Raw genomic sequence first — 25550 nt, 5'->3', positions numbered from 1 at the left:
TACACACACAGTACATATACACCGATAAAACACGGCAGCCTGAGCAGCTCTAGAGTGAGGCTTTGGTACACAAACTCGCGAGAACGCTCGTCCTAGCAGCCACGACTCCTAGCCGTCGATCTCGCGAGACCTTGCGTCCACGGCCGCTCTGAGATCTCGCGAGAGGTGAGGCGTTGTTCCCGAGTCACAACATTGCTCTGGTGACAGTCAATGAGAGAGAGACCATGGCTGCTAGTGTCCTGTGTCGCAGCAGCGCAGCCCAGGTGAGGGGGACACAAGGTCACTGTATATAATTCTACCCACAGCATCAGCTCCTATGGAGAGGGGGCAGGTGGCATCTGTCACACCAGTAACTTACTGTACATTGGGCATTATGTGTTCCCGTATGAGGCTTCTTTTGGGGGGCATATAGGGCAAATCATACATTATTAAAGTCAGATGGCAACCCCCTGGACCATTTATAGACTGTAGCCCAGGCGGCTGTGTATGTATATAGTATATTTATTATGTGTCATTTTATCTTTGAAGCATTGTTACGGTTTGCACAAATTGTTCTAGTGTATATATTTTTTTTATTAATAAATAGTTTTTATGCGTTGAAGTTGTTTGCTTGGTTCCATTTAACGTACCCATCAAAGGCCTGAGACTCTCCTGTTTCTTTATATTAATATTATTGTTTATTTATGTAGCCGACAAGTGTTCGACAGCGCCTTACATAGTACATAAACAAATAGGTGACCAGTGACTTTCAATACAATACAGGACAAGGATAATCTACATTGCTACATTAGCAACCATAACACCCACATAAGAAGCAGAGCATAAGGTACCAAGTGTTAGGTGCCCTAGTGTGGAGTAAGAAGTAGATGAAAGTAAAGTAAGTAGAGGCACAAGAGGGTAGAGGGCCCTGCTCGTAAGAGCTTACATTCTAAAGGGGAGGGGCAGACAAACAGGTGTGACACAGATGGGGTAGATGGGGAGGAAGGAGCATGGCGCAGCAAGTTGGAATGAGAGGCGGAAAGCTATGATTTAGTGGGTCTTGAGAGTCCATTTAAAGTATTGTAGAGAGGTGGAGAGTCTGATGGGAAGAGGGAGAACGTTCTAAAGGTGGGGATCAGCACGGGCAAAATCTTGGAGGCGGGAGTGGGAGGAAGTAATCAGCTGGCATGAGAGGTGGCATGCTTTTGTTGAACAAAGAGGGCGGATGGAGTGTGAAGGGAAATTAAGTCAGATATGTAAGTGGGTGAGGGCTTTGTATGCGAGTGTGAGAACTTAGAATTGAGTTCTGAAGGAGAAGGGAAGGAAGGTGAGCCGAGCAGCAGCATTGAGGAGAAAGATGGGAGTTGGCAAAATGTTTTGTAAAACACAGACCATTTACGCTGGTGCTGGGCATAGGCAAGTGCAGAAGCTGGCACAGGGTTCGTCAAAGAGACACCACCCCTGCCATTTCAGGGCCTACTCCCTCCGGGACATACTCTACTCACCACCCAGATCTTCCAAGTGAGTAGTCTATGTCCCGGAGGAAGGGGGGGGGGGGGGGGGGGAGTAGTCCATGACCAGGCGGGGGTGTGGTCCTGTTGCAGCACCCCTTGTGCTGTCCCTCTCGTGCACCAGTGATGCTGGGTAAAGTTTTCCTTTGTTTTGTTTTTTTCTCCCTTTGCTTTAGATACTGGGCAGGGGGCTTCCACGCTGCTTGGTGACATCCCACAATCTGTGTTATCGATTGAAATCTTCTAAAGCAGATGCCTTGGCTCCGACACCCAGTGATAGCACCACCTACCTTCCCTTGGAGACATTCACAGAAGAAGAGGCCATGATGAGAGACATGGGTAATTAGAGACTTTAAAGCTCCCCCCTTCCTGATTGATTAAGAAGGCATCGTCCAGCAGTGGGCGACCACTTTGTAAAGTGTACCAGATCTCCAGGATGGACTTGGTTCTCCCAGTTGTAGATATGTTATAAATGTGTTAAAACAGAGGTGTCTTAGCCTAATTGTCTCACATGACTTTGCTATTCTATGTCTTTATTAGGACATACTGATATATTGTTTCAGTTAAATCCAGAAAAAACTTTACCTTCGAGTTAATTTTTTGTAGTTTAGACAGTTCTGTAAAGGTGAACTTGACATTTTGGGTTCTCAACTTACTGCCTGTTATAATTCTTAATGTCCTCCTTGGTGGCAGACTCCTAATACTCCCGTGCTGAGCACACACCAATCTCTGGTCTATGTTGTTTCTTTTTTACTCACAGTACAAAAATTTGCCCAGGATCGGATCTCCCCACTTGTAAAAACTATGGACGCCAACTCCAAAATGGACGACTCAGTCATAAAGGGACTGTTTGAACTTGGGGTCTGTATGGTTGTTTGTAGTTTAATCACCCTTATGTAACTCATGCTCGAAGCCAAAAAAATTATAAGTATGTTGCTAACTATGATAGGATGGGCTTGCTCTGCCGCCCTGTGGACTTGCCAGTTTGCAGTTTTCCATCACCGCCCAGTGCCTGGCTAAACAAACCGGCAGACAGCTGCCCACCAACATAGTTTTACCAGGTGTAAAGTTATTCCCTCTTTTTTTCATTGCTCCCAACTCTGAATCAGCTCCAGTGTGTGTGTCTAAATATATATAGCTGCTATATTACTCCCTGATCATTTGCTAAGTTCTTCAACTGGAGTTTCATTGCTTGTGGGCTGTAAATCTCATGGCACATCAACACTAGGGAAGGGGCAGGCTTTCTCTTACTGACCAAATTTAGCCAGAAGCGGCTACACATTGCCATTCTACTTAGATTTGTTTCCATTGAGATGGTACATAACATAACAAAAACCCAAAAAGGATTTATTAACACTGGCCGTGTTTGTGACCTTGTTGTCTCCCTTTCAGCTGATGGGGATAGAGGTGGATCCCAAGTACGGGGGCACAGGAGCATCATTCTTCTCATCCATTCTGGCCATTGAGGAACTAGCCAAAGTGGACCCATCTGTGTCAATTCTATGTGACATTCAGAACACACTCATCAACGCTTTATTCCAGCGACTTGGGACAGAGGAACAGAAAGAGACTTACCTCCCCAAGCTGTGCCAGGACATGGTGAGATACTCTACCTTCTATGTTGTCCTGGTTGTAAATGTTACCATTAATATTATTTCATTTCTGTGCTCACAACTTATTACTCTCTGTCAGTGGTTCTCAGCTCCAGTCAACTCCATGACCCAACGGGTCATGTTTTCTAGATTTTTTTTTTAATCATGCAAAGGTGAGTTAATCTATTTTTTTAAATTATCCCATCTGGTTGAACAGATAGAAATGCTGAAAGCATGACTTGTTGATGGCTCTTGAAGACTGGAGTTGAGAACCACTGCTCTATATGGACTGGTTTTGTATATGATATAAATGTTTCATCTCTTCACACAAGGCAAAAGAAAATGTAACCAAGTTTGGTCAGGAAATTAGTTTTTTCCTTTTCTTTACAGTGTTTTGGTAGACTAAGTGGAAATAAATAATTCTGCAAAGTGAACTATGTATCTGGTTTTATATATTTATTAACTTAAATGGAAGCTTCTGAGATCAGCCACGGTCAATACTAGCTGCAAAATGCAGTGTAACGATGCCCCATGTTGCCAACCTTATAGAGGTCAATGGCAAATTGTTTAATTGGATTTGCCAAGTGTATGTTGTTTGAACAAGGCACCTCTCATACATCATATTGCTCTTATTTGTGTCTGTGGGTATTACCTTCTAAAGGTGCTGTCTCCAGCTGGTGTGGGGAAGTAATGCTAAGTTTCACTTATCAATTTTCTCCTTGTATTAACATTTAGAAGCCACCACAGTGAAACATTACATTTGTGTCCTCATTTATGTTGTGGGTTAATCGCAACAGTGGTCAGTCCTTCAATGATTATTAATAGAACTCTGTTGTCTTCATATGAAATTCAATATTTTGTTACTCCAATCAGTAGTGTCAGTGGCTGTAGCTTAATCAAAACATATTATCAGTAGAGCTTTTGTCCTGTGTGATTACCAGTGTCTGAATCCTCTCTGTTAGTAGTAGCCCATATTATGCCAATCGGCAACAGTAGGGCATACCTTGCCCATATGTAGTCCCATAGTAATGGGGCTCATACATCTAGCCACTATCGGGGCATTTCCCCATTCTGTCGATGCCTGGGTCGGGGATCTTCAAAATCCAACATGTTGGACAATCTAGATTCCCCGATTTCGACCCAAAAATGGTCGGAATCGTCGAGTCATGGATTGACCATTGGCAAAACGAGGAATTGGAGTTTAGCGATGTATGGCCCACATTAGTTGTCAGCCAGTCACATAACGCATGGTATATTGGAATGCCTTACTGACATCTATGTCCCACCACTGCCTTGTCACACTCATTATTGCTACCACCTTACTATGTATGCAGATATCTGTATTTGAAGCTTGCTTTTATAACTACTCTGTAGGTGGGCAGTTTCTGCCTATCAGAGGCTGGGTCTGGTAGCGATGCGTTTTCCCTGAAAACTACAGCCGAGAAGCAGAAGGATTACTATGTGATCAACGGCTCGAAGATGTGGATCAGTAACTCTGAGCAGGCCGGAGTCTTTCTTGTGATGGCAAATGCAGACCTGTCCGCTGTAAGTTCTAATCCTGTCTCTTATGGGGAAATGGTTATGAAATCTTATGTCCTAAGTTGCTGGTGTTGTCCTTATCTTAAAATTGGCTTGTCAAACATCATGTATTAATAGATTTAGAAAGAAAATAAAAACATTGAGAGTACTTAAGTAAATGGATTAACAGTGATGCTGAATGGATGGGTTATTGAAGATTAATTCAAGGGCTGATGAAGACTGTGGATGACGGGTTAATAAGGATGACTGTTGGAGGTGACCTGTAGATTGGTGAATTATGTGAACAGGCTGTGATGGTAAATTCAATGAAGAAAGTTAGGCCAGTGATTTTCAACCAGTGCTTCATGTCTTAGTAGTGTACTATTTCTCCTTCATCCACCAAGGGACACTGGAGCTCACGACACACGGGTGGATGAGAGGAGCTGGCAGTTTATATCTTTAAGTGTGAGTGACCCCTCCCACTCTATCCCTCAGAAGCCCCAGTTTTAGAATTGTGCCCGAGAGAACTGTTCACTTGGGGCTGAGCTCAGCCCATACTTAGTATTTTTTATTTTAACCTTCTATATGAAAGACGAGCCAGAGTGAAGACATTGACTCTGCTTCACACTGGCCTAATGTACATAACCTTCTACATTGTTTGTACCCTGCTGGTTCTCTATCCTTCTATGTCGGTTAGACTCTGCCAATCCTTTAGTGCGCTTATGTCTCCTTCGGAAGTTATATCCGCATTGCCTTATAAGGTACATAGGTGTTCATAGTTTCATTTATCATATTTCCTTCCTTGCTAGAGTGATACCCCTTGGCTATCATGCTCTAGAAATATAATGGTTGTTTTCGACAGTCACTTCCAGGGCCAAGGGTCGCTTCAAGAGTCATCGCTCCAGATCGATGTGCTGGAACTCAGTGTAATCTTCACGCTCTTCTGGAAGCTACCTTCCTTCTGGAAGGTCGGCCTGTTCGGATCCTGTCAGGCAAACGCCACAGTCGTCTAGTTTATCATCCTTCAAGGAAGGAGCCTTGCACTAGACAAGTAGCTTTCTACGGTGGACAGAGCCTCATGTTTTGGCGATCAAGAGTGTTCTTTCAAAAGTGGAACTCTAGGTGGCCGACTTTCACAGTCATTAGGTCCTTCATCCTGAAGTATAGGACTCTCAGCAAGTGGTTTTCTCCCAACTGCTAGTCAGTAGGTGGGGCAGGCCAGACTCATATCTCAGGGCCTCCAGGTACAGTCAGCTGTTGCCTCGGTACTGATTCAGGACTTGGGACCCGAATGCAGAGACGGCAGGCACTCTGACAGTGTTGGAGGTACGATCTCGTGTACCTTTTTCCTCTCCTTCTTCCGTTAAGTTCTGGCCGTTGAGCTTGGTTCTCAAGTCTCCAACTGCTCCTCGTCTAGGATCCCTGGCCACTACCGTTTTCACCCGGACCTTCTGTTCTAGGTCAGTTCGTATTTTCTGACTTCCAGCGCCTGCATTTCCTGACTTGGCTGTTTGGCCGCCATTTTAGACGTAGACTGGTTCCGGACTCTGGTTTCACTAGGTTCATGGCTCGCATGCCTGTTACGTCTGCTCCTTTATTTTCACATCTGGTGTTATGTTATCTAGTGTGAAGAGTAGGTGTTTCCCACCACTGTTTTCTGTCATCCCGTATCATTCCTTTCTTCACCGGGACCTGGATGCTTGGTTATGCCTCGGTTCTCTCAAGAGTTCAGGTCTTTGCATTGTCGATTTTCAGCGCCGCCTAGACTTTTCTTTCAGATTTAATCTTTTCTTAAGGGGGTTCTCCTAGGACAGACTCTGTTGTCCTGCCTACACCTTATCCTGGTTCTGTTGTTCCTCCAGTTTTCTCTGTTCAAGACTGGGAAGATGTGAACCCGAAACTCCGTTCTTGGACGACGGTCCTCCTATGGGCCTTGGCTTAGGACAGGCGGGTCTCTGAGTTGGGAGCTCTCTCTTGTCGACTTCCTTATCTAATTTTCATGTTGACCTGCGGAACACTGTTCAAAACAGTTTTCCTACTTAATGGGGTTTTTCGGCTTTTGTCTTCAACCACTATGGTGTTGCCGCTGTCATACAGTGTGAATGTCCTTGAGTGGCCCAGCCAGAGCACAGACTTGAATCCGACTGAACATCTCTGGAGAGATCGGAAAATGGCTGTGCACCGACGCTTCCCATCCAACCTGATGCAGCTTGAGAGGTGCTGCAAAGAGGAATGGGCGAAACTGCCCAAAGATAGGTGTGCCAAGCTTGTGGCATCATATTCAGAAATACTTGAGGCTGTAATTGCTGCCAAAGTATTGAGCAAAGGCTATGAATACTTATGTAAACTCTCAAAAAAAAAACTTTTTACATGTTGTCATTATGGGGTATTGTGTGTACAAATTTGAGGACAAAAATGAATTTATTCCATTTTGGAATAAGGCTGTAACATAACAAAATGTGGAAAAAGTGAAGCGATGTGAATACTTTTCGGATGCACTGTTTGCGGCTGTCCGTATCCTTGTCTGTCCTTTAGGGTGCTGCTAATCGGGTTTGGCCTGCTTCTAAGCAGTCGTTTGCCACATGGATCCATTTGACCATCCGACAGGCGTATGTTGCTAGTGCCCGGCTTCGCCGTTTTTTTCTATCTGCGCATTCCACCTGTGTGGTGTGTTTATTCTTCGGCAGCCCATGTGGCACTTCAGCGGTTTTATTCTTCCGTGTGGGCCGTAGTCCACCTTCGCGCTTTTTGTTTGTTATGTGACATTTGCGGCCTCTGTATCTACTTTGGTTGCAGGGTTTTGCAGGTTACTCGGGGCTTTCCCACCTGGAGGAGGGTAACTTTGGGATGTCCCCGGTGTCCCCTGGTGGATGAAGTGGAAAATAGGATTTTGGTAATTACCAGTCAAAATCCCTTTTTCTGATTTCACAGGGGACACTGGACGCCCTCCCAGCACTGTATTACCTGCCATTGTGTTCTTTTGTTTTATACATGTTGACTACATTGTTATGTATGTTTGTATGCGGCTTTTGTTGTTTGATTCCTTCTCCTCCGTTATATATTCTGAATCTGTTCCGTCTCCTCGGGTCCCAATTCTCTAACTGGGGCTTCTGGGGGATAGAGGGGGAGGAGTCCCTCACACTTAAATATTTAAAGTGCCAGCTCCTCTCATCCACCCGTACATACCCCAGTGTCTTGAGCTCCAGGATCCCCTGTGGAATCAGAGAAAGGTATTTTACTAGTAAGTACCAAAATCCTATTTTATCCTGCCATAGATATTTTTATCAAAATATATTTTGAATACACACACGGCGAGTCATGTAACCGTAACCTTAAGATGTGTATATAGATTCAAATATGGCTAGGGGCTGTTTGGGGACCAGGGTGGATAATCCACACACTGTGAGATGCAGAGCAGTTATGGAATTTACTTTGTGATAAAGGTATAGGACCTCATTCAGAGTCGGTCGCAAGCGCTGAGCGCTCGCAACCATCTCGATGTATTGGTCCTGCGCACGCGCAAGCTCCGGAGCGAGAGAGAGACTCGCTCACTACAACCCACAGCTTAGCTACCGACTAGGAGGCCGCACAAAAAAAAAAAGAAGCGCCCGCCCTCATTCAGAGAGAGCAATCGCTTCTTGCGACCGCCTCTGAATGAGGGCCATAGTCTTTATATTGTTATATTCGGTTATATGATTGATTTATCATCTGGGTAATAGTTGGATTTATCCTTAAGGAGCAGCCACGTGTATTGTATTCCCTAGCTCTGACCTCTTCCCTGTTTGTATTCATTTTTCTTTTAGAGGTTTCACTTAAACAATTTTGCTTCGGTTTTACTTTATTTTTAATTAAGGGATTACAAGCAAAAAGTGTCCATTGCCAGGAGTGACAGAGCATCAAAATCTGATCTGGGTGGTTTCATATAAATATTACACAGATCACTCTACGTATCTTTCTCAGCTCCCATCAGTTCAGTCTGTTCTCATGTGTATGACACTGCACAAATGGGCAAGAGGTAGTGTGTGATACTGTGGTGAATATGCATAGGATAACAATTTTGGGTTTAAACCCCAGCTGTATTAATTAACAAGTCAACTCTGGAATGATAACTTGTCCTCTGTTGTGTGTCAGGGTTATCGAGGGATCACGTGTTTCATTGTCCCCAGGGAAACTGAAGGCTTCCACATCGGAAAGAAGGAGGATAAACTAGGACTCAGGGCTTCTTCAACGTGCGCTCTAACATTCGACGGCGTTAAGGTATGTCTGTGGAGATAGAAGAGGAACGATGCTTACTTTAGGGAGTCATGAGCAAATAATTACTTTCTAAAATGCACCTGTTGCCTGCAAACAGTATAGTCAGCCATTTCTATATTAGAGGAATATAACCTATAGATAAACTATAACCTGATGATCAATGTGGCAAGCCCAATCATTCAGGATGATAGAGCCAATACCTCTATATCAGCTAAAGTACTGTGTGAAGACCTTGTGTTAGGCATACAATACCTTCATACGCGTCTTGCCAGTGATGTCACCTACACACAGTGGAGCCAGACGTTTTGACAGCTGAACAAATACTAAAGTGAATACATCACTGAACCATAAGACATGTGGTGATGAGTCTTGTTCCTTGTAAATTGATAAATAGTATAACTATTAAACCAAACAATGGTAGGAAAATCAAACGTTTCAGATGCAGGCTTTCTTGTACTGGAAGTCCTTTGTTCCTGTGTGCGTCTGTGCTCAGTGAGTGGTGCGTTTGGTGCAATGCTACATGTGACTGGCCGTGAATCTCATCCTTTATTTCTTGTACGCAGGTTCCCGAGTCCAGTGTGCTCGGTCAGCTCGGACAAGGCTATAAATATGCTATAGGAATGCTGAATGAAGGCCGGATTGGAATCTCAGCTCAGGTAATGGTACTGGGGGGCATTTGCCATCAGGTCTCATCGTAGTACTAATACTCTTGACATTTGCTCATAGTTATGGGCTATTATAGTTCCATGATTGTGCATCTCCATTATCATCTCTATGCTGATGATACTCAGATCTACCTTTCCTCCCCTGATCTTTCCCCCTCTCTACTGACTCGTATCTCTAACTGTCTCTCTGCTGTCTCTTCCTGGATGTCCCAGCGATTTCTCAAACTTAATATGTCTAAGACTGAGCTGATAGTCTTCCCACCCTCCCACATAACATCATGTCCCACTATTTCTTTATTAATAGATGGCATAATTATCTCATCTAGTCCCAAAGTGCGTTGTCTTGGAGTCATCCTGGACTCTTCCCTCTCCTTCAAACCACACATTCAGAACCTCTCGCAGTCCTGTCGTTTCCATCTCAAGAATATTTCCAAGATCAGACCCTTTCTCACCCAGAATGTCACCAAAACCCTTGTACATTCACTGGTCATGTCCAGATTGGAATACTGTAACCTTCTCCTAGCTGGCTTCCCCAAATCCCATCTCTCTCCTCTCCGGTCTGTCCTCAATGCTGCTGCTCGGCTTATCTTCCTCTCCAAATGCTCTACATCTGCCTCCCCTCTCCTACAAGCCCTCCACTGGCTCCCATTCCCTTTCAGAACCCAATTCAAGGCTCTCACACTCACTTACAAAGCCCTCACCCATTCCACTCGCATTTACATCTCTGATCTCATCTCCCTTCACTCTTCTGTCCGCCCTCTTCATTCACTTAATACACGCCGCCTTTCATGCCAACTGATTACTTCCTCCGACTCCCGCCTCCAAGATTTTGCCCGTGCTGCTCCTCACCTTTGGAACTCCCTCCCTCTCCCTATCAGACTCTCTACCTCTCTACAATCTTTCAAACAAGCTCTTAAGACCCACTACTTCATTAAAGCCTTCCAGCTCTCATCCTAACTTGCTGCTACATCTTCCTTTCTTCCCGCCCACCCCATTCTGTGTCACTCCTGTTTGTCTTCCCCTCCCTTAAAGAATGTAAGCTCTTTCGAGCAGGGCCCTCTACCCTCTTCTGCTTCTCCCTACTGTAATGTAATTTATCTCTTAATCACCACTAGGGCAACTAACACTTGGCTGCTTATGCGAGCGTTAAGGTCGCTAATATAGCAATGTTTATTATACATGTCCTGCTTTGTATTGTAAGTCAATGGTTACTTTTTTGTGTATGTACTGTGTAAGGCGCTGCGGAACACTTGTGGCGCCATATAAATAAATGATGATAATAATAATAATAATTGAATGGGTATGATTGCCCTTATTAGAAAGTGATATTTAAATATGTTCTGGGTTATAAAGGTGCAGAGCACATTAAGCCTATAAATACATACTCAATCTAGATTGTGTATTAAATGTTTTAGATAACACAGAAAAGTCCTTATGGTGCTTGATGATCATCTCTTCAATAGGTGTAACCTATCACAATGCATGTTCTAATGTGTAACAACTATTTCTCATTTAAAATGTAATCTTTGTTTTAAATGTTTGCACCTTTAACATTGTGTGTAATCATTGTGTGTCTGACTGGCTGACTCACCTCTTCCATTCACTCTGTTTGGTTGCAGATGCTGGGTTTGGCTCAGGGGTGCTTTGATCAGACCATCCCATACACCAAGCAGAGGAGGCAGTTTGGGAAGAGGATATTTGACTTCCAGGTTTGCTATTACATTACCAAGAATTGTACTAAGTTCTTTAGATCTCCCTGTCTGTAAAGGAAGAACAAGGTGTTACTCCTGATTCACATCTTACTAGCATTGCAATGAAAGCAGTCCTTCATATAGGACTCTCTCCGTTTCATAGTTTAGTTCCTGCTATGTGTCCTCTGGTTGCTGCTGTCAGTTACTTTGCTTAGCATTTGTTTGCAGCAAGGTCATTGTGTTCCCACACATTATCGTTATCATTGCTGCATAACAGCCCATGTGCAATGGCAAAAAGAAGAGAAACTGTTAATATTGCACGTATTGGACAGTGCTTCCACTTTCCCAGGTCTTTCTATGTCCTCCTGCCATAGTGTTAGCACTGGTGTATAGTGAGTTGATAGACGATGGTCACATGTTATCGCGTATATAGACTAACAAGGACTGCGCTACCGGTGCCCTGTTAGCTGTGGCCGATAAGCCAGGACACCCAGTACCTAGGCCATTTAGATTATGTGCATTAGATTGCGTCCATTTAGCATTCTGTAACATTCATGCTGTTCCATGACTGAAATACATGTGCAGGGGATCAGGGAGCTCTTACATTCCCTTTATATATGTTTCCCATCTGATCTATTCCTTGTGCTCTGTGCAGAGTATGCAGCACCAGATCTCACATGTGGCCACTCAGCTGGAAGCAGCCCGGCTACTGACCTACAATGCCGCTAGGCTGAGGGAAGCAGGGAGGCCTTTCAAGAAGGAGGCATGCATGGCCAAGTACTTCTCCTCTGAGGTAAGTGCATGTGTACAGTTTTTTCGGTGGCCTCATGCTCTATTGCCGACACATAGGGGTAAATTTACTAAAGTGAGAGTTTTTAGAAGTGGAGATGTTGCCCATAGCAACCAATCAGATTCTAGCTATTATCTTCTGGAAGGTGCTAGTTAACTGTTAAGTAGAATGTGATTGGTTGCTATGGGCAACATCTCCACTTCTAAAAACTCTCACTGTAGTAAATATACTCTATAGTCTTAAAGTCATCCACGTTCTTTCCTCCTGAATTTCACACTATATTTAGTTGTATACTTATAGTATTTATTGTGTATCTAAAATCATTATTTTAGATACACAATAAATACTATGGGGTCTATTTACTAAGCTGTGTTAGGAGACAGAGTGAAAAGTGATAAGGTGCCAGCCAATCAGCTCCCAACTGTCATTTTTTAAACACAGCCTGTGAGATGACAGTTGGGAGCTGATTGGCTGGCACCTTATCACTTTTCACTCTGTCTCCTATCACTGCTTAGTAAATAGACCCCTATAAGTATAAAACTAAATATAGTGTGAAATTCAGGAAGAAAGAACATGGATGACTTTAAGACTGTATAGGGTATATTTACTAAAGTGAGAGTGCACCATAGTTCTAGCAGTTGAGTACTCCAGCTTGTATTTGTTCTGCCCAGTTGGACTTCATTAATAAATATTATTATTATTATCAGACATAGATCATGACGCTCGGCTTTCTGGTTGAGCAGCCATTTTTCCCCTTTTATGAGCCAAATGATTGTGCTTAAACTCATTACTAGTATTAATAATGTCCCGGGTGTGGTATAAAAGTTAGACAGTTAAAAGGTCGACAATTACTAGATAGACACCAGATGTTAGACAGGGTCAATAGGTCGACACGAAAATGGCCGACACATAAAAAAATGTTTTCTAACCCTAATCTTCACCCTAACCCTCCGCTTGGTGCCTAATCATCGGGGTAGGTGCCTGACCCCAACCTTCGCTTTTAGTGCCTAACCCTCGACCTAACCCTAAAACAACAACCAAAAAAAAAGTGTTGACCATTTTTGTGTCAACATTTTGATCCTGTTGACAATTTTTACCTGTCAACCTTCTTCCATGTCGACATTTAGCGTGTCGATTTTGTTTTTGTCCCTGTTGACCTATTGCGTGTCTAACATCTGGTGTCTATCTAGAGTTGTTGACTTTTTAACTGTCAATCTATAGTCCGGATACCTAATGTCCCAATGCTTATGGGTTTTCCTTCTAATTATGGTTGTTAAAGCGAAATGGTCCTATGCATACTATTGCACACGAGTTCCAAATGGCCACTAATGCAGCGGTTTCAACAAGAAAACTTCGTAGGGACTTGCACTTGCAGGTCTACGGAACAACAAATGTTTTTATCAGGACGACAATGCCACCTGTCATGTTTCCAGGGCGACACTGGACTGGTATAGAGAAAATTCGGTAACCTGGATGGACTGGCCAGCTCAGAGTCTAGGTCTTCTCTCCATTAAGAACCTCTGGGATGAATTGGAGCGACGGGTGCATTCTAGGCCGACTCGACCTTCTTCGGTGTCGCTGTACTTAAGGTGGAATGGGAAACACACCGCCTACTGTTGTCCAGGAACTTGTGGACAATTTGCCAAGAAGGGTGTCTGCAGTAATCACTGCACGTGGTGGACCTACAAAGTACTGATGTCAATCAAATCTTGTTGATCTATTTGCTGAGAGTGTCCAATCACTTTTGTCTACTTTAGTGTAGGGAATAGGCACGAATGGGCTACACTTTCAGCTTCCCAGTGTGTCAGTTACAGGTAACTTAGGATGGATTGTTCCCGTTGAACTTCCCCCTATTTGCTATCACTATAAACATGGAAGATAGCTGAATGTTGTCCATAAGAGGATTTATACTCTTGTCAGTTTCAGTGTATTAAGTACAAATTATTATTATTTTTTAATTATTTAAATTTTAAATGCACATATATAACTAATGATTTGAAGTATTGTACATATTCAGCTGAATATATTGTTTATGCAGCATTGCCAACAGATGGCGCCACTTAGACAGAGTTTGAATATACTGTAATGTAGCTATATTGGCAGGACATTCCCATTATAGTCCATTCAACACTATGCATTTTAAAATTTAAAGAACTTTCACTCAGAGGATTGTCCTCCGTGTACAGTCCAAAAAAAATGTCCAGGTGACCCCTTGTCTGTCACAGTTTGTACATTTATTGTAGCCTGTGCTTGGGATCCAGTGCTCAATTAATTTGTTTGTTACTTGGTATCATATTAAAGAAGCCAGTGTGGTACAACCAATAATAATATATTTGAGTCGGGGATTAAATGAAAAAGAGTCAGCAGGATGGTTCTAGTTCCAGACTATAAGGGTTCTCTATCAAATGCAGGAGACCATTGTTCTGCTAATGGCGAAATGTCTGTTTGTTACTTGCTACAATAACTTGTTTATAAAACCACAAATGACCAACTCTATATCCACCCACAGGTGGCTGCAATGACTACCAGCAAATGTCTGGAATGGATGGGAGGTGTTGGATTCACCAAGGACTATCCAATTGAAAAATATTACAGAGATGTCAAGATAGGTAAGATGTACAGGTAGCGCAGAAGAAAGTAAATGCCTGGACTCAGGAGGGACACCAAGCATACAGAAAGCAATGATTCCACACGAGTGTGTCTCGTGTATTCAGCATGGTCACGGTCATATATAACATGCTGAACTGTCCTGGTGCCTGTCACTATGACAGCAAGAGGCGATCTCAGTGACATTGATAGAGGGGTGATTTGTGTGGAGATTTTGGTAGAAGCTTCAGTGACCACAACAGCTTAACTTTCTTCCGTTTCCTGAGCAATGGTGGCTTAGGTGAAGATAGCATAGGACTCCTAGGTAGAAATAGCAGCAGTGACCAGAAGCACATGCTCATTGATCTTAATATCTGGGTTTTTTATTGGTACTAGAGTACAAGGCAGAACAAGCGGGCGACTGCAGTTGATTACAAATTGCAAACTGTGGCTGCAGCAGCCTGTGTCATCCAATAAGATTCCACTGAAAATTCACAGATCAGAATATCAATCGGGTTGCAGTATATAAACTGCCCCAACACCCCTGTCATGAACCAATGGGACTACCAAGCAGTGATGGTCCAATGACTCATCGCCCTCCACTATGTTTACAACTAACGGATGACTTTAGCTGTGGCACCAAACTAAAGGACTCTACAGCCCTAAATGCTTGTTCTCAATGGGGACGGATTCTGTAAGGTCCTGTGAAGCATATTTTACTGGCATGGTTTTAGTGGAACCATCCTGTTAGAAAGTAAGGTCAATGCTAATCACTCTGTAATGGTACTGAGCAATTATCTTCATCTCATCTTGCAGCTTTTCTTTCCTTGCGAGGCTGGTGTCTTCCAGGATGTTAATGCCCCCACTGACAGAGCTCATGTGACACTGCCTCGATGCCTTCTCAGTCGGGAGGAGCTATATAAAATATTCATATTTTGTTGTCAAGTCCAAGGTGGACAAAGTCGGCTTGATCTAATGACCCTGTCTTATGGAGCCCAGTTAGTAATGCCTGTTGTTGGCCCCACAAACTGTCAGATAAACTGCTGACCGCATTGCCCATTCGTCCTTAAAATTATCCATGTCATTTGGTTATTGATCGTACTGACTTTAAAAGGGTTGGGTACGGGATCCCGGCAGTCAGAATCTCAACGCCAGCATCTCGACAGGGTTAGGATACCGACACTTGTCGGTCAGTATCCTAACCCTCCCTCCCTGGTGCCTAAGTCTAACCTCCCACTAATGCGTAAACCTATCCTCCCCCTAATGCCTAACCCTCCCCATAACCCCAGTACTTACTGTCGGGATGCCGGCTACGGGATTCTGACAGGTCTCAGGATTCCGACGCCAGCATTCTATATTCTGGCATCCGACTGACGGTATTTTGACCCCTTAAAACCATAGACATTTTTGACTGATTTTGTATATAATACCTGAATTGTTGTGTCTATGGGCAGCTTAAGACTGGTTTGTTCTTCTCCCAGGATCACATACTTTTTGTTAATAGTTTTAGTTCTAAAATTCCTTTTAAACATTTATGTAGCTGGACAGGAGGTGAAGAACTGGTCAGCTATTGGTTCCATTACTTGTCAACAGACCACATTCATACTGTATTTGCATAGTATTTATAATGAAACCTTGTGTTCCCTAGGTACAATCTATGAAGGAACATCCAACATCCAGCTGAGCACAATTGCTAAGTTCATAGAACAGGAATACTGAGAACTGGCATTATAATGTCCGATCCATCCTCAGGCACAGACTGGTCACATGGGTCGACACAATTGAAAGAATTGTCCATTCCTGTATCAGTGCAGCCTCCAGGTCAACCAGCAAAGACAACAAAGCCGCACAAACTTGCCACTAGTTCAGTAATTTATCCGTATAACCTTCAATGAGCTGTCAATAATTGATCGAGTAAGCCACAGAACTGGTAGAGATGAATGGCAGATATTGATTAATAGCATATTCTCATTCTACTGACACACAAACACAACACAACACTACGAATGCTACAGCCGTTAAACACTTCTGCCGCTATTTTTCAATTCCAAGAATTGGTAGGAAGCCTGGCATTGTTCCACTGGTGATAAAGACATAATAGTAAATATTTGAATTAAGGATAGTTGATTAGACGTGCACTTTGTTTTATGGTGCATGGTAAAGTGTTGCAATTAAAACAGAATTAATTGTTTTGATGTGACAGTCCTTGTAATACAGCATTTCTATGTAATATATAGAAATAAAATGTATAGAACTTTATAACGAAAGGAGATGTATGAACGTAATCTCATGGAGGAGTACATTTAATTGCACAGCCTTCCTGCACCAATTTGGTAGGAGCCTGAGATCCCTGTTGTGTGCTGTTGGAGGATCCTGAATTTTTGGTTCCCTCCATTTCCCCTTTAACATCAGGGGGTATATCTACAATGAACTAAAAAATTGATTGAAAAACTGACACAAGCGCTACCTCTTTAACCAAAAAAGTTCATGATAGATGATGATAAAGATGGTAGAATTACTTATGTAACTATGTCTGGTACATTGAAAACAATCATAGGGTGTACACTATTTATTGACATGGAACATATAAGTATAAAACACAATACATATGACACATAAAAACTTCAGCTTGGTAACTCTGATGTAAATAACTATGTCACCAAGAAATCACAGATGCATGACATATATAATACATATAAGTCCAATCCCGGTGTTTATAATATAAGGTGGCTGCTTTACCAGAATTATGCAGGTCATGGGCATAGGTGTAAAAAATTGCGGAGAGGTAGTCCGGGTCCCTCAAATCCACAGGTCCATTGATTCTCCACAATCCTGGTGCTGCAGTGGTTCTAACTCCCTCCTGCCAACGCGTTTCAGTACTCAGTGTACCTTTATCAAGGCCTACAATGTATCAGCTTTTTAAAGCTGCTGCTTGTCAGCGGTTCTCTCCAGCAGTAAATATTTGGGTGATCTGATTGGCTGATAAATTGGGTACATTGAACATGCAGGGGATACTAAACCCGTAAAAAAAATAATGACATGGTACGGATTCCATAAACAGGGATGTTTTGTATGGGTGGAGTTTTGTTACAATAAAGGCGTTAGCGCTTGAATGACAACATAAAACTAAGTGAAACTATTACAACACCGTAGGACGTCCCGTGTCTTTGCAGCCTCAGCTGAAACGTAAACCACCCATAAGTCTGTTACACAAGAGACTGGAGGTTGTGTTGGAGATATTCCAGTTCTGGAACGCACAGTTTCTGCTTTTCAAATTATTTCTGCAAAGTACCATATAGTTGGTTACCAAAACTAATGCAAAAGGGTACCCTTGTACTTATAAGACACCTGGCCAAAAAGTTGGAAAATAACAGTACATCACATAGGTCTTTTTTCCTATGTCGGCTATGTTTAAAGAAAAAGCTTTTGCAAGCTTTTTTTTTATTTTTGTCTTTTTAACTTTGACTTGGGAAGATTAATACCGTGTAGAAATTCAATGATAAAATAAAAAGCAATTAGACGATCAGTCTAATATAAATACTGTCTACAAAAAATGTAATAAAGGATATAATGAAATATTGATCAATAGGTACATTATCTAAAAAAAATATTAAAACAATGAAACTAAAATTAAAACAATGAACTGAAAACGATATAAAGATACACGTCAAACCATTTGGAAATGTTTGAATGACAATACTGGCAAATCTTAAAGTCCACAGAAATAAAGCAGATTTAAGTTTTCCAGGAAAAAAGTCACCCATACACATAATGGGAACCAGGAACACAAACTTCTCTCTTAGGGTAGGCTGGTTGCTCCACACAGATTGCTTGATGTATAACCTGGACCCTAGTAATTGTGCACCCAGTGAGCTACCTACAGTGACCATAAATATATCACAGTGCTCCAGTCAGCATTAGCCTATAGGGGGCCGAGTGAAGCTTTGCATTGTGGTCACAAACTGCCTCGGCCCTGGTCAACAGAAGCTTACATTCAGCTGTCACTCGCGGTTCTAATGGAGAAACGACAATTGGCCTAATCTTTATCTAGTCCACCACAGTTTAGCAAAGTTTTTTTCTCTTCGAAAAATGTTTTGAATCCTGTGTGGCCCAAGCAAATGCCACGGTCTTGTCCTGGTCAAAACATGCAATGGCTCAGATATTTACACTCTCACACTACTTTATAATTATGATAAATAAGATCTTCCAAAATTTCTCTTTTAAAGAGAGAGCAAAAAAAAAAAAAAAAAAAAAGCCCTTTTCTTTTTCAGGGTCCATAGGGATCCACAGGGATACAATGGGGTGAAGGTGGTGGATAAGGACGACACCAAACAGTTAAGCTTCTTTTTCTTTTTTTTGTTATTTCTTTTTATGAGTTAAACATGTAATGCATTATTTCCCAACTCCAATTTTCATGGACCGCTACAAGTGCATGTTTTACAGATCTTAGTTGGTTCACAGATTCATTACTGCAGGACTGCCCATCCCATGGCTCTCCAGCTGTTGTGAAACTACAAGTCCCCTGCATGCTTTACCCGCTGATCGGTGGGAGGGTGTGCAGGGACTTTTAGTTCCACAACACCTGTAGACCCACAGGTTGGCCAGGCCTGCACTACTGGCTGACACATTTTAAAAGAGCCACAGGTGGAACTAATTATTTCAGTTGTGAACGTGAGGATATCTGTAAAACATGCACTGTTAGGGGTCCCTGACGACTGGAGCTGGGGAACATTGATGTAATGAACAGACAAGTGCATGTATAGGTATCACAAGGTACCAATATTACAAAAAATAACAATGTTGCTAGTCAAATTATATAATATTGATACCGTGGGATTAAGGCGAAAGCAAGATAAAGTTGCCCGATACAACGTACTACTAAACAGCCAATTTAAGAAGTATATATTATTGGCAATAGGCATCCCATGAGGCACACTGGTGCTACTTCAGAAGCCCAGGGTAAAAGAGATTCCAAGCTAAATATCAATAGGTGAGGCATCCCATCAAAAAGTGACACAAAAGAATCGCAAGTTGCGCTCTTTGATGAGGTTCCAGAGAATTGCAATGAAACTTAAAAAGTGGGAGGCACATATAGAAACCGTTGTAATTCCTACACCGTTCACCTGATTTGGATGTAATTACCCTCAAATTAAATATGAAAGTCTGCAGTTAAAGCACATCTTGTTTGTTTCATTTCAAAGCCATTGTGGTGGTGAATAGAGGGCAAAATATGAAAATTCTGTCAATGTCCCAATATTTATGCACCTGACTGTATGTATATGTGTACATATATATATATATATATATACACACACACACACACACACACACGCACGTATTTGGACAGCCACTGATTGTGCAAGTTGTTGCACTTTAAAAGATGAGAGAGGTCTGTAATTTCCATCATAGGTACACTTCAACTGTGAGGGACAGAATCAGAACAAAAAATTCCAGAAATCACATTGTATGATTTTTAAACAATTTATTTGTATATTCTTTCGGAAAAAAAATATTTGGACAATCCAAAAAGTTTAACTCAATACTTTCTAAAGTAACCTCGGTTGGCAATTACAGAGGTCAAACGTTTCCTGTAGTTCTTGACCAGGTTTGCACACTGCAGCAGGTATTTTGGCCCACTCTTCAATGCAGATCTTCTCTAGATGTGTCATGTTTTGGGGCTTTCGCCGGGCAACACGGACTTTCAACTCCCTCCACAGATTTTCTATTGGGTTGAGGTCTGGAGACTGGCTAGGCCAATCCTTGAAATACTTCATACGGAGCCACTCCTTAGTTGCCCGGGTGGTGTGTTTAGGGTCATTGTCATGCTGGAAGACCCAGCCACGTTGCATCTTCAATGCTCTGACGGAAGGAGGTTTTCCCCCAAAATGTCACGATACATGGCCCCACTCATCCTCTCCGTAATACGGATCAGTCGTCCTGCCCCTTTTGCAGAAAGCATCCCCAAAGCATGATGTTTCCACCCCCATGCTTCACAGTGGGTATGGCGTTTTTGAGATGCCACTCATCATTCTTCTCCCTCCAAACATGTTGTGTGGAGTTTATACCAAAAAGTTATATTTTGGTCTCATCTGACCACATGACATTCTCCTAATCCTCCTCTGGATCATCCAAATGGTCACGGGCAAACTTTAGACTGTCCTGGACATGTGCTGGCTTAAGCAGGGGGACCTTTCGGGTGCTGCAGGATTTGAATCCATGACGACGTAGTGTGTTACTAATGGTAACCTTTGTGACTGTGGTCCCAGCTCTCTTGAGGTCATTGACCAGGTCCCCCCATGTAGTTCTGGGCTGATCCCTCACCGTTCTCAAGATCATTGATACCCCATGAGGTGAGATCTTGCATGGAGCCTCTGGTCGAGGGAGTTTGTCAATGATCTTGTATTTCTTCCATTTTTTAATAATTGCACAACAATTGATCTCTTCTCACCAAGCTGCTTGCCTATTGTCGAGTAGCTCATCCCAGCCTTGTGCAGGTCTACAATTTTGTCCCTGGTGTCCTTAGAAAGCTCTCTGGTCTTGGCCATGGTGGAGAGGTTGCAGTCTGACTGTTTGAGGGTGTGGACAGGTGTCTTTTATACAGTTAACCAGTTCAAACAGGTGCCATTAATACAGGTAATGAGTGGAGGATAGATGAGCTTCCTAAAGAAGAACAGGTCTGTGAAAGCCAGAATTCTTGCTGGTTGGTAGGTGTCCAAATATTTATTTTCCACAAGAATATACAAATAAATTGTTTAAAAATTATACAATGTGATTTCCAGATATTTTTGTTCAGATTCTGTGTCTCACAGTAAAAGTGTACCTATGATGGAAATTACAGACCTCTCTCATCTTTTAAAGTGAAACAACTTGCACAATCGGTGGCTGTCCAAATACTTTTTTGCCCCACTGTATGTATGTAATTTCGATTGTATATCTGTGCACAGCATGTGATTTAATTAAATCTTCTGTGTGGTATGCTGCCTTTTATATTTCTGAATAGCTGTCAGTCATAACCTATCACTGCGGTTTCTCCTCATTAACCCTCTACTTACAGGCGTGTGAGATATATTTGGTGTGAAACAATTGTCACATTTATACTCAGATTTTGTATAACTTTAGAGATATTATGTCCAAAGAAACTGAAAGACAGGTGGCTGAAGCCCCTGTGCTGGAGTCATGTATGGCCTGTAAAACAGGGTTATCCCCACAGGACTTCATACAAGATGGATCATGTGGTCACTGTTTTAAGGTGTCACCACAGCAGTCAAACCTACCAGCTTCCTGACAGGAACCCACTTGGGTTGCCTTTTCCCAGATCATGGCGCAGGTTGCAGACAGGTTGGCGGCTCCTACACATGCCCCGATGATGGGGTACCCTCAGCAGCTGCAACCTACTATGTTTATGCCCCCTATCCATCCGTCCTGGGTGGACATGTATGCTCACTCGGCTCAGAATGTGGCTGCGTCAGCAACTTTCCAGCAACCGCGGCAAGCAGCTAGGCCCGTACAGCCAAATACCAGAAGACTGTCACCTCACATGCCGTCCAGTCCTCAGACTTTGGTACATCTTCTGACGAATATGGGGATACACGGGTCTCCTCTTAGGAGAGGAAGACCGGTTTCCAACAGCCGATTTCCCCTCTCTGATTAGGGCGGTCAAAGCCGTGCTAACCATAAATGATGAGGAGCCCGTACAAAGAAAGGCTCCAGTATTCAAATGCTAGAAAGTTGTGAAAGCTGAATTTCCCAAATCTGAGCACCTTTCGGAACTTATGGGGGAAGCATGGAGTTCTCCGGACAGAAAATTCCATGTTACAATAAAGGTTGAGGCCTTATACCTCTTTCCATTGGATGAGTGCACCAAATGGGAAGTTCCACCAGCAGTAGATGCACATTTGGCACATCTGGTTAGGAGTGCCACATTGCCCATACCATCTGCATCCTACTTTAAATGTTCCACAGATAGGAGACTTGAAACCTGTCTCAAGGCAGTCTTCACTCTATCTGGAGCAGTTACGTGCCCAGCCATGGCTACGGCCTGGGTTTCCAAAGCCATTGAGGAATGGATGAAAAAATTGGAAGATACTCTTCCAGAACCTTCCAAGGAACAGCTGATGATTATCTCCTATGTTAAGGAGGCAGCATCCTATTTGGAAAAGGCAGCATTGGATGCTGGTATATTATCCTCTAAAGCATCAGCTGTCTCAGTTGGGGCTAGGAGTTTGGTTAAGAGACTGGAAAGCAGATGCAGGGTCTAAGAAAGCCCTGTAATCCCTTCTGTTTACGGGAGGCATTTTGTTTGGCAAATAGTTAGACACGATTGTGGCTACGGTGGCAGCCTCTAAGAGGCTGGCCTACCTTCAGCATCCACTACTAGACCTAAGCACTAGACCTAAGCAGTCGTCCTTTCGGGCCTTTAGGCCGCAAGGAAAAGCAAAAGGTCTGTCTTTCTTTAGAACAAGTTCTCACAGGAAACCACAGTCTAAGCAATCCTGGCCAAACAGACATCCGGCTTCTAGGACTAAAGATAAACCTGCAGCCTGATGGGACGGGCCTCCCCCTGGGGGGTCCCAGGGTGGGAGGCCGAGTTCTTCAGTTTTCAGACAGCTGGCATCTCACAACAATGGATGCCTGGGTTCGGGAGGTGGTCTCCCAGGGGTACGCCATAACTTTCTGGAGAAGTCCCCCACAAAGGTTTTTTTGCACAACTCCGGTAGCAGATTCTGCAAAAGCCTTGGCCCTCCAGCAGGCTATACACTCCCTGCTGGTGTCAAGGGTAATAATCCCGGTTCCAGTGAATCAACTAGGAAATGGATAGCAATGGAATCTCTTCTTGATTCAGAAACCCAATGGGTCTCACTGGCTTATTCTAAACCTAAAGAGACTCAACACATTTATCCGGGTGCCCAGGTTACGTATGGAAACCCTGCCGATCAGTATCTGTTCATGCAGCAAATGCAGGTTCTATCCATGGTGTCGACCTTCAACATGGTGGAGTATGCCCAGTTCCACTCCAGACCACTGCAGCGGTTAATCCTCTCGCACTGGAATGGGGAGTACCACTCAATAAAGGCAGACGATCCATCTTTCGCCAGAAGTGCAACTGTCCCTGTTATGGTGGTTGCAGATGTACAGTCTCAACAAGGGTAGCCCATTCTGGATTCCAGATTGGGTACTCCTCACGACCGATGCCAGCCTCCACGGATGGGGCGCAGTGACAGGTCGACACACGTTTCAAGGAAAATGGACAACAAGGGAAAGCCCTTCTGTCCATAAATGTCCTGGAACTAAGGGCAGTATTCAGGGCGCTAGTTCAGGCTCAGGAAATACTAAGGGGCAGGCCTGTCCAGGTACAATCCGACAATGCCACTGCAGTAGCCTACCTCAACCATCAGGGAGGCACGCGGAGCAAGGCTGCCATGATGGAAGTGTCAAACATTCTCCTCTGGGCAGAATGTCACCTTCCGGCAATATCGGCGGTGTTCATACCAGGAGTCCTCAATTGAGAAGCGGACTTCCTAAGTCGGCAAGATATACAAGCCGGACAGTGGGCTCTTCATCCACAAGTATTTCAGAGCCTGGTGGACAGATAGGGTCTTCCAGAGGTAGACCTCATGGCCTCAAGTCACAACCACTGGGTCCCCAGGTACGGGTCCAGAACCAGGGATCCTGCAGCCGAGTTTGTGGACACTCTGGCAGTGAAGTGGAACTTCAGACTGGCGTATCTGTTTCCTCCATTTTCCCTTCTTCCAAGGGTCATCAGGAAGTTCAAGCAGGAAGGCGGGACAGTAATACTGATAACTCCTGCTTGGCCCAGATGCCATTGGTTCACCAACCTAGAGTCTCTCCATAGATAATTCCATGGCCTCTTCCTCTAAGGCCAGACCTGTTAATACAAGGTCCCTGCCTGTATCCAGATCTTCCTCGTCTGTCTTTGACGGCATGGCTCTTGAGACCTCCATCTTAAAGGCAAAAGGTTCTTCCAGTTCTGTAATTCAAACAATGTTGAGGGCACAGAAATCTTCCTCTGCCAGCATTTATTACAGAATTTGGCACTCGTATTTTCAGTGGTGTGAACTGAGAAAATGTGACCCTAAGGTGTTCAGGGTCTCTTGAGTGCTTTCTTTTCTTCAGGCTGGTTTAGAGCGGGGTCTCCATCTGGCCACCCTGAGTGTTCAGACTTCTGCACTTTCAGTTTGGTTTCAGCAAAGGATTGCCCCATTGCCTGATGTTAGATATTTTTTCAGGGTGTTCTGAAGGTTCAGCCTCCCTATGTTCCCCCGGTAGCCCCGTGGGATTTCACATTGGTTCTCAGGGTTTTGCAGGCTCCTCCATTTGAACCCCTGAAATCAGTAGACCTAAAGTGGTTGACAGCGAAGACAGTTTTTCTTCTGGCTATCGCCTCTGTCCGTAGGGTCTCTGATTTGCAGCCCTGTCTTTTCACTCTCCTGTTTTAATATTTCATCTGGATAGAACTGTTCTTTGTACTAGGGCGGTTACCTTCCTAAGGTGGTATCTCAGTTTCATGTGAATAAAGAAATTGTGGTTCCGGCTTTGCAAGCTTCAGGACTTTCGGCTGGTGAAGCATCACCGTGCACTACATATCTATGTAGATCACACCAACTCCATTAGAAAGTCAGATTCTTTATTTGTGGTTTATGGCTATCATAAGCGAGGCTGGCCAGCTAACAAACAGACTTTGGCCAGATGGTTGCGTATGACAGTTTCTCAAGCGTACAAACACAAGCTGATCTTGTTGTTCCAAACATGGTAACAGCACATTCTACGAGATCTGTGGGACCATCGTGGGTGGTTCGTCGAGGTGCCTCTGCTGAACAAATATGCAAGGCAGCCACGTGGTCAACCGGCCACATCTTTGTTAAATTTTACTCATTTGACACCTTTGCCTCTTGGGATGCTTTAGTTGGAGGATTCTCCTTTTGACTGAAGCACAGAAGCGTCCC

The 25550-nt window shown here is 43.5% G+C and overlaps 1 protein-coding gene across 1 annotated transcript; it reads left to right on the top strand.

The window, feature by feature from the left end:
• The first annotated feature begins 35 nt into the window (after positions 1 to 35).
• ACADSB (acyl-CoA dehydrogenase short/branched chain) lies at positions 36 to 19782 on the top strand. The gene is made up of 11 exons (XM_088476890.1): positions 36 to 263; positions 1667 to 1829; positions 2251 to 2351; positions 2883 to 3089; positions 4457 to 4627; positions 8732 to 8857; positions 9418 to 9510; positions 11139 to 11228; positions 11866 to 12003; positions 14510 to 14609; positions 16235 to 19782. Exons 1-11 carry the CDS (start codon positions 225 to 227, stop codon positions 16303 to 16305), a joined length of 1299 nt encoding a protein of 432 aa, XP_088333016.1. The 5' UTR covers positions 36 to 224; the 3' UTR covers positions 16306 to 19782.
• Positions 19783 to 25550: the final 5768 nt, after the last annotated feature.

Source organism: Taudactylus pleione, unplaced genomic scaffold (assembly GCF_031769625.1).
Source record: "Taudactylus pleione unplaced genomic scaffold, aTauple2 ptg000198l, whole genome shotgun sequence".
NCBI classification, from domain to species: domain Eukaryota; kingdom Metazoa; phylum Chordata; class Amphibia; order Anura; family Myobatrachidae; genus Taudactylus; species Taudactylus pleione.
This window is presented reverse-complemented; position numbering and strand designations above follow the sequence as displayed.